We start from the raw sequence: 15,623 nt of genomic DNA, 5'->3' as shown, positions 1-15,623 counted from the left end.
GACAGAGGGCATCAATCTCCCCTTCCCCATTTACGGAGAAGCCCCTGAGCTAATGTCCCATTAATAAAATTTGGCTCCTCCAAGGTCCCTGTAGCCCTATGCAAAAATAGCTCTGTTTTATCAACGTGGAAACAGAGGCGAAGCGAAGGTCGTGCAGCAAGGCACAAATGAAAATGGAAATCTGCATTCGTATCTAACAAATTATCCAGAATATGATTGAGCCAAAACTCCTGAGCAGCATCAGAGCCTCGTTTTGGCATGCAACATCCAAACACCTAAGAGAGGATGCTTATCCTGAAGATCTTGCAGCATACGGCGAAGATCTCAGGGGCTACCGTGGGAGAGGACAGGTATGCTTATCTGCCAGAAGGGCAACTGAACACTAGGAAAATGAAATGACTTGCTCAGGTTTCCACACACAACCTGTGGCGGAGTCAGGAAGCAAAACTCATGGTTCTGGTTCCTGACTCATTAGCCTCCTGTTCATTTGTCAGTTCTTCCTTTACTAAATACATTTATAGACATAGACTCCAACATCAAACACCATCACTCAAGAAGCATAACCATTTGCCCTTACCGGAGTCGTGCTGCTCCCTCCGTAGAAAGTGACTTCCTCCCAGGTGGCGATGAAGACCCAGATGGCAGAGAAAGAGGACATGTCTTTGAAGTACTTGCGGATGTCTTTGGAGGCTCTCTTCAGCAGCTCGGGGTCTGTGCTCTCCCTGTAGTAGATCTCTCCTCGGATCCCATTGTGCACATCCGCCCAAAACGGAGCGAGGAAGGCCCGGCCGTCCGCGAGAGGGAAGGCTTCTGGGGTAAACTGGCTCACTAGCACATTGAAGGAGATCACGCCATTGTTGTTGACCTGCAGAAAGAGAGCAGCTTTCATTTGACCAAGGCTTAGCAGCAGCCAGAGGGTTGCCGATTTGGCAGAATATGCAGGGTGAGCAACTTCTGACAGAGGTTCGCTTATAATAATGATAGTCTGCGAGAAGGCCTGACCATCTAGGGAGAGATTCAGCTTCACCCTACTGCAAGGGGCCAGTGCTGCGAGGAAGGCTGCGTTTGGGGAGCTAACGTATCTTTGCCTCTCTTCTGATAGCTGGGCTCGCAGGTTTACAGCCTGCTTTTGACTGGTTATACACACAGAGATCAGTTCCCACAAAACACGGCCACACTCAGGATCGGGATTATGGTCATGCTGACTTGGGCCAACGTCTAATGCACTGTTTTTATGTGCTCACACTAAGCCTCTTTTAGCACAGCCTGGAAGGGATGGCTTTCCCCTCACCAGGCTTTTGCTGCGATCTCGTTTGAAAACAGCAGCAGTCCATAATTTTCTCGGGCACCCAAATGACGGTCCAAATCATTGCCTTTTTTTCCCTTGCAGGTCTCTGCAGGTTCTTGTTTCTTGTCATGTAACAGGAATAATGTTCCCTGTGTCAAGGCCTTAGCTTTGCTGCACCATTTAATCACCTACGAAGACAATTTATTGCCTTTTATATTCCTTCTCCGTGAACATTAGCCCATTAAATATACCTTTGACTTTCTTAATCATAAAACCTATCAGTTCATGAAATCTAAGAACTTGTCAGGTAGGTACTAATAAATCTTCCAATTCCTGACGACAAGGAAAGCGTGTTTAAAATGCAGCTGCTAATGGCAAGGAAAAGAATAAAAGGAAAGTCTGCAGCAAAGCTACTTCTCCACTTACATAAATAGTTCTGTACGGGGCTCCAAAAAAGATGAACGGGACGGAGAGCTTAATCTCAGGAGAGCTTCCATCATCAACTTTGGGCGTTTTTGTGTCATTCTGCCAGAACGGATACAGACCTGCCATGGCGTGCGCTGAAAGGAGAGGACAGAGTCCTTGTGACAATGTCAGGACTGGTCCTGACTTCGGAGAGAGCACGACCCGGCCCCGGGGACTGCCCGTCCCGAAGCTTTGACCTCCAGCTTTGCATCTGTACAGCGGGGAGAACAGCTCTTAAAGCTTAAGGTGTCATGACTGTTCCAACGTTTCCTGACAAAATCAGCTTTCCTGCTAAAAGGTGCTGCTGGTGAACATAATCGCCTCTCCTAAAAATATTTTAAAAGAAGGTTTTGATGTGTTTCAATACAAGCCTGTCGTTTTCTACAAGACTAAAATCCATTTTCCAATCAGCTCTGCTCACAAGCGTACATGCATGTCCCTAGGGCGAACGGCCTTTCCCCTGCCGGCTCCTGCCAGATCTCTGCAATCGTTTGGCTCCCCATTTTTTCAGTTTCCTACCAGTGTGACTCCTCACAGAGGAAGCGGGGACTTAGTTGGGCTTTCCTCCCCCTCCTCTCCTCTTTGATGTAGAAAAGAAATGTACTGTCCCCACGATATTCAATTGAAGGTGACGTGAGCGACTGGGCGCAGAACAATCCGGGCTCTGTTTAGCTCAATTCAGGACATGCTTTTATTTTCTAGGTCCTAACCTGCAGTTTGCAGAGGCCTCCAGCTGGAGAGAACTTGCTCTGAGTCCAGCTTTCAAAGACGCAAAGCGGCGTCTTACTATTCCCCGCAGGGGAAGCTGCTCTGCTCTGCTAACATTTAAGCTGCCCCCTGCTAGAAACTGCCTTGCAATAGGGACGGTGGCAAGCTGACGCTTCTCAGCACGTTCCCTCGGTCGCACTTTCCTCGGGGAGAAGGGAAAAAAGGGAAATCTGGCCTAAACCCTGTTTGCATTTCGATGCCCCAAGATATAGGCACGTGGCCCAAGTTCCCTGCCGGACATAAAGTTTGGTGGTGTGTGACGGCACCGAGCTGCCAGCCCGCTTTCGCAGGAGGCTCTCAAGGACTGTGGCAAAACTCCTCGCTGCCAGGCAGTAAAACAAGTCATTTCACAGCTGTTATGCGACTGACAGATTATTACAGCCGAGGCACAGCTACGAGACATAGATTTAACTTCTTTTTCAGATGTGAAGCTCAGCAAAAACTTCTCAGTGTTAACTTAAGCGTTACTAGGGTGACCCTGCTATAACTTTGCATGCGCCGCTTCATCCACCCGAGCACCTCGCCAGCCCCTGCCGACAATGATTTTTACCATCGGTGGCATTTCTCGCGGGTGAGCTGCCACCCTCATTTTGCAAGAGAAGAAACAGAGCCGCAGCTTTTAAATGAGCTGTCCTCTGTAGCTGACCAGGGAAATCACTTTGAGATTTCCCAGCTCCCAAGCTCTAGGCTCCCTGGCTAGAGGTCCTCGAGTCAGCCGCACATCTACTATCAACCACGCAGTGGAAACACGCTGCGTTACTAAACTAAAGATGCTTTTCCAGTCTGTATCAACTCAACATGCCTCCCCCTGGAGTAAAACCTAACAAAGATTACCCCACGAGACTAGGGACACCTTTATGTGCATACAACATCACAGAAAAACGGAGCTCGGAAGGCTCCAGAGGCCACCTGGTCTCACCTCCTGCTCCAAGCGGGGCTGACGTCGCAGCCCGATCAGGTTGCTGGGAGCCTCGTCCAGCCCAGTCAAGGAACCTCACCCTCACAAAACAAAACGCACCGAGAGGAGTGTGGCCACCGTGGGCCATCTCCCCAAGACGCATCCCTCCCTAGGCCGCAGCCCTGAGGACACAACAGGGCACATCCCGACCTGGTGTCGGACAACTCTACAACCAGCGCTGCCAACATTTCCTAGGCAGGAGCTCAAAGGAAAACTTAATTACAGAAGACCTTGGGGGCTATGACATTTTGCTGCCACTCACCCAATTTACCCTTTACTTGACATAGGTTTATCTGCTCGGTCAGCAGTCCAAAGACTTAAAATTTGTCAAAGTCCTATTTTATAGCAGCTGGCAAGACTGTCACAACGTCTTGCACGTGCCGTGTGTGCCCATACAGGCATATACATACATATTATATGCATGCAGATGTAAAACGCTCACAGAGCTCAACAACTTATGCAGCCTCTATGTCCTGTCAGCTTTTTCAGCTTCATATTCAAAGCAGCCCGGCAGGTCCTCATTTTATGTAAACTTTCATCGCTTCATTGCTTCCAATGAAGTGAGGGCCACTTCAGTACAGGCTGACGATCCATCTCCCACAGCACTCTTCCAGACTGACACCTGTGCTCACACATAAAGGCACACAAATCTCCATGATTTGGATTCACCCTTAAAACCAGCGGACCCTCCGACCCCAGAGGAAAAACTGAATTTGACCTGGTGTTGTACTTGCTCCCAAGCAAGGGATGAGCGGATTTTTTCAGGCCCTTTGTGCTCGTGCAGTCCCTGGGCACAGCACTGCTCCAAAGCGAGCGCTCTCCCATCACGGAGGAAGAGCACCGGTATCGCGGCGCCCGAGGTCGGCGGTACTAACCTTCGTGCCGGGCAATTAGGACCGAAAGGGCCACCCAGGTTCTAAGCAACGATCGGTTGTTCATCCTAAAGGAAAGACAGAAACCCAGACACGCATCACATCGACCGGAAAGCTCATCCTCCAGCAAACCCCAGGTGACGCCTAGTGCAACCACTTCCCAAAGTTGCCTGCTTGCTCCTGACGGGCGGACATTTCAGAGATCGAGATCCCTCACTCGCGAAGCAGGCCTAAAATGCCTACTTCATTAAGTGGTGTAATGAGAGCTCTCTGGTGATAAAAGTACATTGCCCTGCAGGTATTATCAAAGCAAGCCCTTACCATAACAGAAGAGGGTCTAATTTCACGCAGAGAGTGGATTTTCTAAATAGCCCCGTCTCTCAGTAGGTCTCCAATTCTCCTAACAGCTCGCAACCAATTCCTGCCTGATCTGCCTAGCGTGAGGGTACTTCTGCCCGACTCCAAGACCAACAGCTTCGCGTCGTTCCATAAATGAAGCCGGTTCTAAGCTGCAGTGTACTTTCATCGTTAAGAGACTTCGGATGTTGCTCTAACTAATCCTTTGCGCTGGCTGGTAATGTAACAATCACTTAACATTTGTGACTAGTGTGAAAGAAGCACAAACATTTACACAGCTGGGCAATTTCCTCGCTGTACAGAAGTCAATGATATAGAGAGAAGCAAAAATGAGGCTGGGTACATGAAGGAGAAAACCTGCGCCCATTTGAATTCCTTTCACGTCTGATACAATTTGTTGCTCATTATTAACCAAATAGGAAATATTGCTAAAATACCTGCTCTGATTTCCTCACCCATCACTCTTGTTCATTATACAGAAGCACGGCTCATGCAGAGCTAATAGGAAGCTATCATGTCCTCCCCGTGTGCATGCATATGAATAAAAATTGCAGGATCAGCTTTGGACACCAATTATATCTACACATTACATAGAGCCTTCGTTGCCATTTCTGCCTCCGTATCAAATAATCTGTACATGTCACACGCATTTTAATTGTGCAGACACAACTCTGCTACAAAACACTGCATCTCTTGATACTCTCTCTCTCTCGTTTTGGATCTATTTCTGTAATCTAGGAAGAGTGACAGATCCAACTACTTCTAACTATAGACACACATATACGTAATGCATATAACATAGCGCTACAGCGAGGAACATTATGTCATTTGTCCCACATCACTTACACCTGAGTCCGATTAATGGGAGCTTGCAAAGCGCAAAACACGGCGGAAGGCAGCTTCCACACCGGGTCAGCGCTTCACTGTGCGCCAGTCGCAGTTACGCTGGAAAAATCTCCTTTCAGCTAACTTGTTCTGGGGTGAGAAAAATTCATTTCACCATGAAAGACCTTTACCACATCCCTTATCTTGAAAAGATGAAAACATGACAATAGAGTTTTATATAGGTCATAAATCTCAGTCCCTTTAGCTTCATTAGCGGAGAACAGGCACACAATGACTAGAGGAGAAGACGTCCGTCCGAGAACAAGACCAAGAAAGGCACCAAGAAAGGCACCGACAGAAAATAGTGAACACATTACTTTGCATACCACACTCAAAAATACATTTTTGTCAGTATGGGAGGAAAAAAAAATTACCAACCTGTTTTGTAGACTAGAGGAGAAATTAAGTCTGAAATTTTACACCAGTCTTGGTAGAAGAGGAGGAAAAATTATGTGAATGGAGAATGCATTTCCATGCTCTTTTGCCAGTTATTGCTGATGACTAAACCGATGTCTCAGTCCCCTTGCTCTTGCAATTGAAAAGTCCGTTTTCTTCAGGGTTGCTTTAGGGCTCCAGTAGTGTTGAGTTGCAGTCGCAACTTTTGCCTCTATTGATAACCAGCAGGTTAATCTAAAGATCAGATTCTGGCCCGGAGAGGTAGAGAAGCTTCTTTCTTCCCCAAAAGCTCACCCTTCAGGTAGATTTGGATGGAAACGTCAGCTAGTCGGAGCTGGGTTTGTGGCTGTTCTGCTCAGAATCACTTTTCACTGAAGGGAAAAAAAAAACCTCAGAAGAACTGAGCCCCTTCCTCCTTTGTGCAGACAAAAAAAAAAAAAAGGCATCAATATAGTGTTACAGAATTAGCATTAAACAGTGCTAGGCTTAAAGCACAGTACAAAGTCAGTGCCACAAAATTTCAGTGAACTTACTTAATTTTCCATCAGAATCTTGTTTTAGTTTCTGCAAATCAACTTGGTTCTACTTTTACAGGTACAAGAAGAAAACCTTTTTCAATAAAGCACATTCTCTCCAAATCTTCTGGAGAAGATTCTGCTTCTGCTCCTGTTCCCACCCTCCGAGAGGACCGCCTCGCATCTTTAATCAAGCTCGCAGTGGCCAGGACCCAGGATGTTTGTTAGGTCCACGGCTGCCTCAAGGGACAAAACCCTAGGCTGAGGGTGCACCTTAGCGAGGACGTAGGGCCCACAAGCCATACTTCTGAAGGGGTGCAGGCTGTCCAAACTGCAGCGTAACCACGTGAAAACATAGCTGCTCACACTTAATTCAAAGCAGCCCGCAGGAGCTCTGCTGCTCAGAGCTCCCTTTGCTCAACCTCTTGCTGCAACCCACTAGCAAGTTCCTAGCGTGACTGTTTTTTTCTCATGCCCACCTCTCGTCCCATGCTAAAATTAATGCAACTACAAATAGCGACACGAGCATGCAATTACACATTTGCAGGACTGAGCAAGGACATCCTGGCCCTTCATGTTCATGGCATGTGACAGTCTGAGCTGAGGAAACAACAGGGATGCTCATTTTTCTTAGGGCCTAAGTTGCAGCAACTCACTTTGCACGTATTTCAAACTGTGCTTAATTCCAGGCTCACACATGTCCTCACTCGTTTAGCGTGGGATCACCGCTAGCCCTGAAGTTAGCACCTGCCCAGATGGTTGCAGGATGCAAGCCCTGAGCTGCATTACAGAGACCAAAGCTCTTCACCAGAGCCTGACCGGTACCCTCTGAGATCTCTACCACTTTAATTCAGTTCACATCAATGTCATATGAGGGAGAGAGACAGACAGACGGAGACAGAGAAGTGATTGAAGTGTGAAGGATGGAATCAGAACCCCATTAGTAAAGCTGACTTTTAAGGCCTCCATTAAGGTTCAATTTAAGTAGGTGGTGCTCCAACCTCAGCATTAATTGGTGGGAAAATTGTCATGTTTTCATGCACAAAGACAGATCATACAAACTTGGAAAAAGAATGATTTTCTCTTCTGACATTTTTGGTGTGGGCCTTTTATTAACTATGTGCACTGCTAGGAGTCACATATTCCTTCTTTTCTCCCTCGTACATCCACGACCTGCTTCCTGTCCTTAGACAGAAGAAGAGAGGGGACAGGAAAATACTCCCCCCACCCCCCAAAAACCCCCCAAACCTAAAAGCCCAGAACTGCCAGACTGCTCTGAAGATTTTGAGCAGCTTGAGTTAGGTTTTTTTTCAAATCTCAACAGCACACAAAATTTAAAGGACACTCACCACAGTGGAGCGGGACTCCAAGTGCTCCTGCAAAGGGGCTCAGTAAGCTCACGCCCAAGGGCTCACATCTTATCTCCACGGGCTGCAGACAAAATGCTCTGTTACTATTTCCAAAGAACTCAGCGCCGCTTTGGACAAGCGGGATGGCTCACAAGCAAGGTGACTGAGCCTTAGCAATGAGGGCGGACGACTCGCGTGAATAGCTAGGAAAACCTGAAAATTCTTGGCAGCTTTAACTCTCCCAAAGTTGTGCATAAACGTGTGGGTGAGAAGGAGGGAAAAGTTTTGCTTGAAGAAACAAGAAAGTGCTCACAAAACTCTGGAAACTTTTTTTGTGCAAAAATTTAAATAAGTTTATTGAACTGATCCAAACCGATTACCTAAGTGGCCTGAATTCCACCACCAATCTGCGAGTAAACCAAAGGCAAATCGCGGGAAGTATACTCCCCATGAGAGAAACCAGAATAAAAAAAAAGAGATGGACTTACAGTTTTTCCTTTTTCTTTAAAATTACATATGGATGTATAATTAATAGAGTGCAAGAATAGAACTTCATATTTAAATTATATTTGAAGTTTCCAGTAGCCGCAGAAAAGCAATCACAGAGACAAAGGCCTGAGCTGGCGAAAGCCCCTTCTACCGACGCTCTGGGGAAGGCGTCTCCTCTAATGCCTACACGAAGCGCCACAAGCAAACGAGGGTGGCACGGCCGCCAGGAATACATATTTTAGCCTCCGGGCTGCTTTCAGCAGTTCGCCTGCATTTGCAAATCTGCACACGAACAGGACCTGAAGAACCTCATTTACAAGCAAAAACGGCAACTGACAGAGGCAGAGCCGACGCGTTGCATTTTTAGGATTACAGACCAGAGGAGGCAAGGGCAAAACAAGACCCCCTCCCCAGAGGCCAGGAGCGTGATTAAGCACAGCTCCTCTGAGGTGTCCCAAGCCACCGTCAGCCACATCATATCATCTACCACCAGTATGTATGCAACTCCCAGTAAAAGCAGTTACAAAACACACCAAGGGAGCAGAGGACGAACAATCACCACGCTATACACATTCGTAACATTGCTGGTTAAGCAATCCGGTTGTGACATCTGGTCAAAACATGGATATTCAATAGGAACACATCCAAAAACACAACGGCACAGCATCTGATCCCAATACACAGAGCCGTGTGATACTTTGGTATATAGCTGTCACCTAACTCCTTGTGAACCAGGTGCTTTTTCCACTGCGCAAACTGCCAGTGGCAGACTTTTATGCATGAACTAGCATGAACAACAAAACGGCTCTTGACAAAAGTCGCGATCGGATAAAAGGACACAAAAGCTAAAGAAGCTTGCAAGCCTGTATTTTGTCTCCTTGAAAGGACAAGACAGAACTAGGGACCTTTTGCTAAAGCAGGTATGTCGGCAAATCGAGGACGCAGACCCTTATGACATTGAACAGATCTAAATCAAATTTCCTGCCGTCTCAGAGCCCTCCCAGATTCTCACAACCCACTTTCTGCAAAAAAAGCTATCTTGTTCAGACCCCTCTCCCCAAGACACAGTCCTACATGAAGTGGCAACATTGCACAAACACATTACCCTTTTCCAAAAGCTGTTACGCATGAAAAGCGATCCGATTTGGAACATTTTGCCGCATTAGCGGTGTGCCACTCTGCCTACTGTCAAAGGTCAGGCGCCGGGATGCGAGACCCACTCTGGCCTTGGGGCATGCCTTTTCCTCCTCGGAAGCCAAACGGTATTTTTGGTTTTCGCCCAACGCACGCTCCGCTAGCTGCAGAGAAGGTAAATGGCTTTACAACGCTGGCCAAAAATAACCTTCCCCTCACAATGCAGCAAGACTGCAACATTCGTACCGTGACTTCTGCAGACCCGGACAGACCAGGGGATCCAGTTTAGATGTTAACACCAAATCTCCCGTGGCTATGCAGCACGTGTCAACCTTGCACGCCAGAAGGTGTTCTCCTTTTCCATTTTCAGTTTCCCACCAGATCCGCCGTAAATCAAACCATTATTTACTTATAGCTCAGAGCCAGCATGGTGACACCATCATTCTGTATGCAGACAAGTGTAACTTTTTTGCAGGCAAACAAACTTACAAGCACATATTTGGTCTTCTTCAAAATCCCATTCGATTCTTTAATTGACCTTGTTTATTTCCTTCTCTGAAACTGAGACATTTAATTGTGCTGAAAAAGTTGGTCAATAATTACAGCATCTCATTAATACCAGTTACAATGTCATAAATATACCCACATAGGCAATTACTGCTCTATAGAATTAGATCAGATATTTCTTTGTATCTGCATCAGTCGCTTACCTCTAACAATCCAGCGACTGATGGATAATGTACTTAAACAGGTCAATGGGAGAAATAGGCTTCTAATATTAAACAACCATATCTTCATAAAACTTTGCTTTATAACAAAATATCTTATTAAACACAACTTCTCCTATGCGTATGTATGTATATATCATACATAAGTGTTGGCTTTAGAGTTCCACTATAAGGCAGCAAATGCCTTTCACTACCCAAATGGAAAATACATCTTCAGTAAAGCTCTAGCTTATAAAAGCATCATCTTATGTTACACGGCTGCCATCTCCCCATTCTTCTGTGTTATGGGTACCACGGTCCCACAGCCAGGTACTGCGGATTCTCTGTCACAAACAGCAAGTCTTGGTCTGTTTCGTATTGCTCATCTCAGCAACGCCACGAGATGCACATTTTTTGGCAGGGGGATGAGGCACAAATAATTAACTTGTCTTATATCCTCCCATTTTTATCATTACCTTGGATGCAGAACCAGTCTCCTCTGAGTGGATCCTACATCCTGAACCTGAAAATTATGAAATAATACTTCATATCCTCCCCATCCTACCCCACCCCACAATCTAGGTAAAATATGAAGAGAAGTACACAACTCCAAGAATATAAAGGAGCTCAGTGACTGGGACAGAAGCATCATGGAAAAGAAAGTGCACGTGGGGATTGAGAACGCTTAAAAATTAAGGTCAGAAGTTCATGTGTAACTAGAGCCCTCACTGCATAGCTTGAAAAACTTCTTATGCAGTTGCTTATAACTAAGTAACTTGAAAAGTCTTCAGCTTGTCAGGGTGACAGAGGAACAAGGCAGGACACAGTAAAGCGAAACGGCTGTCTGATTTACAAGAGATATAAAGGAATGAGGGTCTCATAGCACAGGTGAAGGAAATCTCTGAAGTAGAAAAAAGGAGCTAATTTAAGCAGCAGCACACAATGCCTACAAGGTGCATATGGGGGGAAGCTGATATAGGGGGTGAAAAACTGCTTTACAATAAAGGTGAGTATAGTTGCTCATTTACTGACCTTCTATAAACCGATCTGAGTCAAAACTTCCCTAGTTCAGACCCTAAGCAGGGACCCCACAGTCGGGGCTGGGGAAAGTGCTCAATTTCAATTCTGGTGCAACAGCAACATACAAAAACTTCAGCTTTAGGCTTACTCTCTCCCAGGAGAGCAATTTTAGCCACTCCACTTTCAGTACAAAATGTCGCAATGCTAAGTGCTTATAACTGGATCTTTTCAGCACTGCGGCAATGTTCCAGTAGCCAAGGTGGGGAATATATTCTTCAACACAATTCTGTACTCTCACCCTTGAACACCACCCAATGCAAGGCCCATCCATCGCCTTCCAAAATTTCCTTCATAACGTACATGGCCAAGCTACCTTTGTCTCCAGATTTTCGGTGTTACAGGACGGGCACAGAAATCAAACCTTTTCATCAAAAATCTGAGTGGGACAGACATATACAGACTGCAAATTTTGAAAAGAAATCTTCCTTCTAACAGGGTCTCTTTCATTCTCCCATCTGGTTCAGTCTCGCAAACCAGTGAAATTAAGGATGCAGGATGCACCAAATACCTGAGCTCTGATTCAAGCTGAATACTGTTTAACATCCTTTCAGCGAACTGAAGCGCGACAAAAAGTTAAGAGATAGCACCCAGCTAGAAAAAATACTTCAGCTAGCTAAAGCCACAGTCAGATAGCTAGGCAAAAGGGTGCTCTGTTGTATCAAAAAAAAAAACCCACAAAAAACAGCTCCCTAATTTATGGGCCCTAGTATTCTTTAGCTTGAACAACTGACCATTCATGCCAAATCACGAGTATACCGGAGCATCGATGAAAACATCAAGGTATTGGACACACTGAAACACATGCGCTGAAGTCAATTGCCATCTCAAGGTCACCTGCATTGGATGGTGGGCATGGTTCTCAGATCAGGGCACGCTCTCCGGGCTAAGAAATTACCTGCTATAGAAACACAACCAAACCTCAACCAACCGGCTGAAATAAAAACCCAGCGAAAACTCCTTAATGCATGTGTGTGGGTGTGTGGGGGTGTGTGCACACGTGCGTGCACGCACAAGGTCAAAAGAGGCTATTTCATTCTGGGCTCCACATAAAGTTTATCTCCATCCCGAATGCCATAAGAATGCAGTGCTCGTGAGTTGTATTTCATCTCCTCAGGACCAAAGGGAGCTTCGTGGTCCAAGTAGAAGAGCAACATGTTGCTTGTTGACAACTGCACTACAGTTTTTAATTGTTTCTTTAATTCTGCCACAGTCTGATCAAGGCGGATCGACATCTCTTCTACCTTATCCTTGAAGTGAACTTCAACTTTCGCGCTGCTCTGTGGCCGAAGATCCACTACCGCCAAAGGTTCCAACTTCCCATACTTTGTTACCAGCTCGTGATACCTGAAAAATTGAACAGGTCCAGAGTTATGGCGCGGTTCCTCATACAGCCATTGCACTCTTCACAAGACACTTTCTTTTTTTTAATACTACCATTCTGTAGCAGCAGTCATCCAAGGATGCTACTAGATCGTGAAGTTTAAACTAACATCTGGATGGAGAATACAGCAACCAGTTTACAAGAGGTAAGGGCAGATTCCAAAGTGCGATCCATGCAAAGCCCAGAACTATTTGACAAGAACTAAGACCAGAACTCAGACAGTGCTGAGTGATCCCTGTCCTCCATTCCAGTGAATGGCTCATATACGGCTCTCCTGGAAACGTCTATTGGTTTAACTGACAATTCCTTCAAGGTGAGAAAGGATGAAGCTCGCATGAGTAAAGAATATTGCTGCACTAGAGTTCAAAGCCTGAAGTACACTCCTCTCATCACACAAGTGTCCCACCCGGGAACAATCAAAGAAATAACCCATTTGCCACCAAATCTCAAAACACTTCAGGGAGCATTCTTACTGTATTTTGTTCACATTAGACAATGTTCAACCCTGACTCAAGTTAAACGAGCTGAACAGACATCCACTAGGAAGAAATCTGGAATGGTACGAGTCCTCTTTTCCCCTCTTTTAGCATGACACAACACAGATCTCACAATGCTTCCCAAGCATGACACAGGAAAGGAAAAAATAGAACCAGAAAGCTCACCCACTCCCGTCACCTCGTCTCACACAGTCCCCAAGCTGCAGTGCAGCACAGATACCAAGCTGAGCGGGTGTCAGACCAGGGAGGAGGTATCTCACTGAAGGTAAAGCTATCACCAATCCAAGAGGCTCAGGTCAACTGGTCTCAAAATAGCCTAATGAAGAAAACTTATCAGCAATGCTCACGACCGCTGTTCTACAGCTGCCGAAACAACAGCTGTGACTGGAGTGGGACCTGGAAATAAGAGAGGATGCTGTGCTTGCAAGAGTTCAAGTCTGCTGCTAAAACAAAAACACTTCCCCAAGGAGTGTCAGAATTAAACAGACAATAACACAAATGATACATTGCTCAGTCTAGATTCCCAGTAACGGTGCCTTAACTGCCTGACCCAATTCTCAGGTAATTCCTGGCATTTTTCAGGAGGCTAGCTAGTTTCCAGATGCTACACTTTCATTGAACGCAGCATCACTGAGATCACCTGTGTCAAGGTGAGCAGCCACATATTTTGGAAACTGGTATCATACAGTGAAAACCGCACTGCTCTAGTAAGGTCAGTACCGCTCTCTACGTAAACGTACTGTGCCAGAACAAAAGCAGGACTCTTCACCAACTGATCACTCGCATCTGTTCTAAAATGACATGGGAATCTTACTGACACAGCTCTAACAGCTCCACCACACGTTTGACAGACTTTCCGTGTAGAGCCAAGTCCACCGCTCTCTCTCCCATCAGGAAAGGCAGCAGCTCTCCTGCCTGGCTGGGAAAGTGGCAAAATGTCAACCCAGAACACAATGCAACCGAAACGACAAAGACCAAGGGCTGCTGAGAGGAGGTAACATTTCAGAGGCTCTCCACTGTGCGCCACACAGAAAGCTTTTTTTGTTCCCAATCTGACTCCGGGCTGAATGTGATCGGTGCTGTGTCACCGCCCCTGTCAAGTGATGATGGGATCTGGCAAGACGGGTGACCCCAGGGACGCATGCTGAAGGTAGGAATGTTCCTGCAGAGCAGCAGGCCCTCTGTCTGCCCGGGCAATGAGGCAAGGGCCACACCGCACTAGGACTTCCCTAGCCTCATGGGCAAAATGAGCCTTCTCCAGGGTGGAGTGTCCAAACGCAGGCTGGTGCCCTGCTCTCACAACTAACAGGGTGGCACAATCAGGCTCGTGCAGAAAGCCATGCGTTCTCAGAGGAGATAACGCATCCCCCACGTCTTACCACTGGGCTACCACCGGAGTAAGAACGAGCAGGAGCCAACATGCCGCTGGCAAGGATGATTTCCACACGGCACAGTTTCCACTGCCTCCGGAGGGACGCACTGAGCAGCACCAGCCAGCCAGAGGGGGAGAGAGCGCAAAGCTGCACCTTGCAGCAGCAGCCCCTCAGCCTGCTTTGGGACTTCCCTTGGCCTAACCAATTCTGCATGCTGCAGTCCGGCAACGGCTTTCTCGCATGCCAACTGTAAGTACTGCCACAGCTCATGCATTGAGGGAAACAGCATGCCACGCAGAGCGAGGCAAAGACAGCAAGCCTGCAGACAGCTGGGCTGCAGTGACTCCCTGCCATAACGGCTGTATGCTCACAGCTGCTTCCCCGAAGCACAGCCTACAGATGAGAGCAAACGGTGCAGACAGCTGGAACAGAATAAAGAGGAGGAAAAATTTCAGGTAAGCTGAGAGGAAGAAGTACTGTGAAGGTGCTAAGATTACCCAAACACAAGCTGTAAAAATGCAGAGGGTTGGGCAAGATTGTCTTAAACTTTCTCAAGTCAAGGAAAGGCAGAACAAGCTTTCCAGTCCACTCCTTGCACACTAACCACAATCCGCAAGCAAAGCTAGAAGTCTAAACAACTGGATACCCTCCATCAATAAGGACGAAGGCATACTGCTCATGCGGTTCTGCCGTACCCTGGTAATAGGCACCTCTGGGACTTACATAATCGCCCCTCATAGCCTGACGGACGCTGGCTGCCAGAGAAGATGACGCTGAAGAACCGAGCCTGGCTAAAAGTGGCTCTGATATTCTGCAGATAAACAATGGACCAGACAAGCAGAGGACTCATTAAAAACCCACAGAAACAAAGACGTCACTCAAGAAGCCAGCCAATATTGGATTGTATGCTCAGCACTCCTTTCCAGCCCGCGTCACCCAGGGAGAGAAATTATTCTGTCCATTTCACTCCTTTTCCAATCCCTTCAAGCTGTAGTCCGGGAAGAGATACAACACAACCGGGGAGGTTTAACACCAGACAGCACGCTGTTTGTTTATCACACAGTATGCATCTACAGCCATGGGGCGGGGGGGAGGGTGCTTACACTTGT

General features: G+C 46.8%; 1 protein-coding gene across 9 annotated transcripts in view; it reads right to left on the bottom strand.

Moving 5' to 3' along the window:
- Window positions 1-15,623, bottom strand: part of TECTA (tectorin alpha) — a 61,560-nt gene that overhangs the window by 29,088 nt on the left and 16,849 nt on the right. For 3 of the 9 annotated variants that reach the window (XM_064524271.1, XM_064524274.1, XM_064524275.1), the window contains exons 1-6: window positions 9,448-12,293; window positions 7,854-7,935; window positions 5,972-6,360; window positions 4,355-4,419; window positions 1,715-1,848; window positions 578-865 (exon numbers count right to left, since the gene is read on the bottom strand). In XM_064524271.1, coding sequence (XP_064380341.1) covers window positions 578-865; window positions 1,715-1,848; window positions 4,355-4,418 — 486 coding nt within the window. In that variant the 5' untranslated portion in view covers window position 4,419; window positions 5,972-6,360; window positions 7,854-7,935; window positions 9,448-12,293. Of the gene's footprint in view, window positions 1-577; window positions 866-1,714; window positions 1,849-2,644; window positions 2,660-4,354; window positions 4,420-5,554; window positions 5,684-5,971; window positions 6,405-7,853; window positions 7,936-9,447; window positions 12,294-15,623 lie in introns of those variants that run through there. The other 6 variants (XM_064524273.1, XM_064524272.1, XM_064524276.1 and 3 more) reach the window with 6 other exon arrangements.

The sequence above is a fragment of the Dromaius novaehollandiae genome, chromosome 21 (assembly GCF_036370855.1).
Source record: "Dromaius novaehollandiae isolate bDroNov1 chromosome 21, bDroNov1.hap1, whole genome shotgun sequence".
NCBI lineage: Eukaryota > Metazoa > Chordata > Aves > Casuariiformes > Dromaiidae > Dromaius > Dromaius novaehollandiae.
Note: the sequence above shows the minus strand (reverse complement) of the source record. Positions and strands in the feature narration are given on the sequence as shown.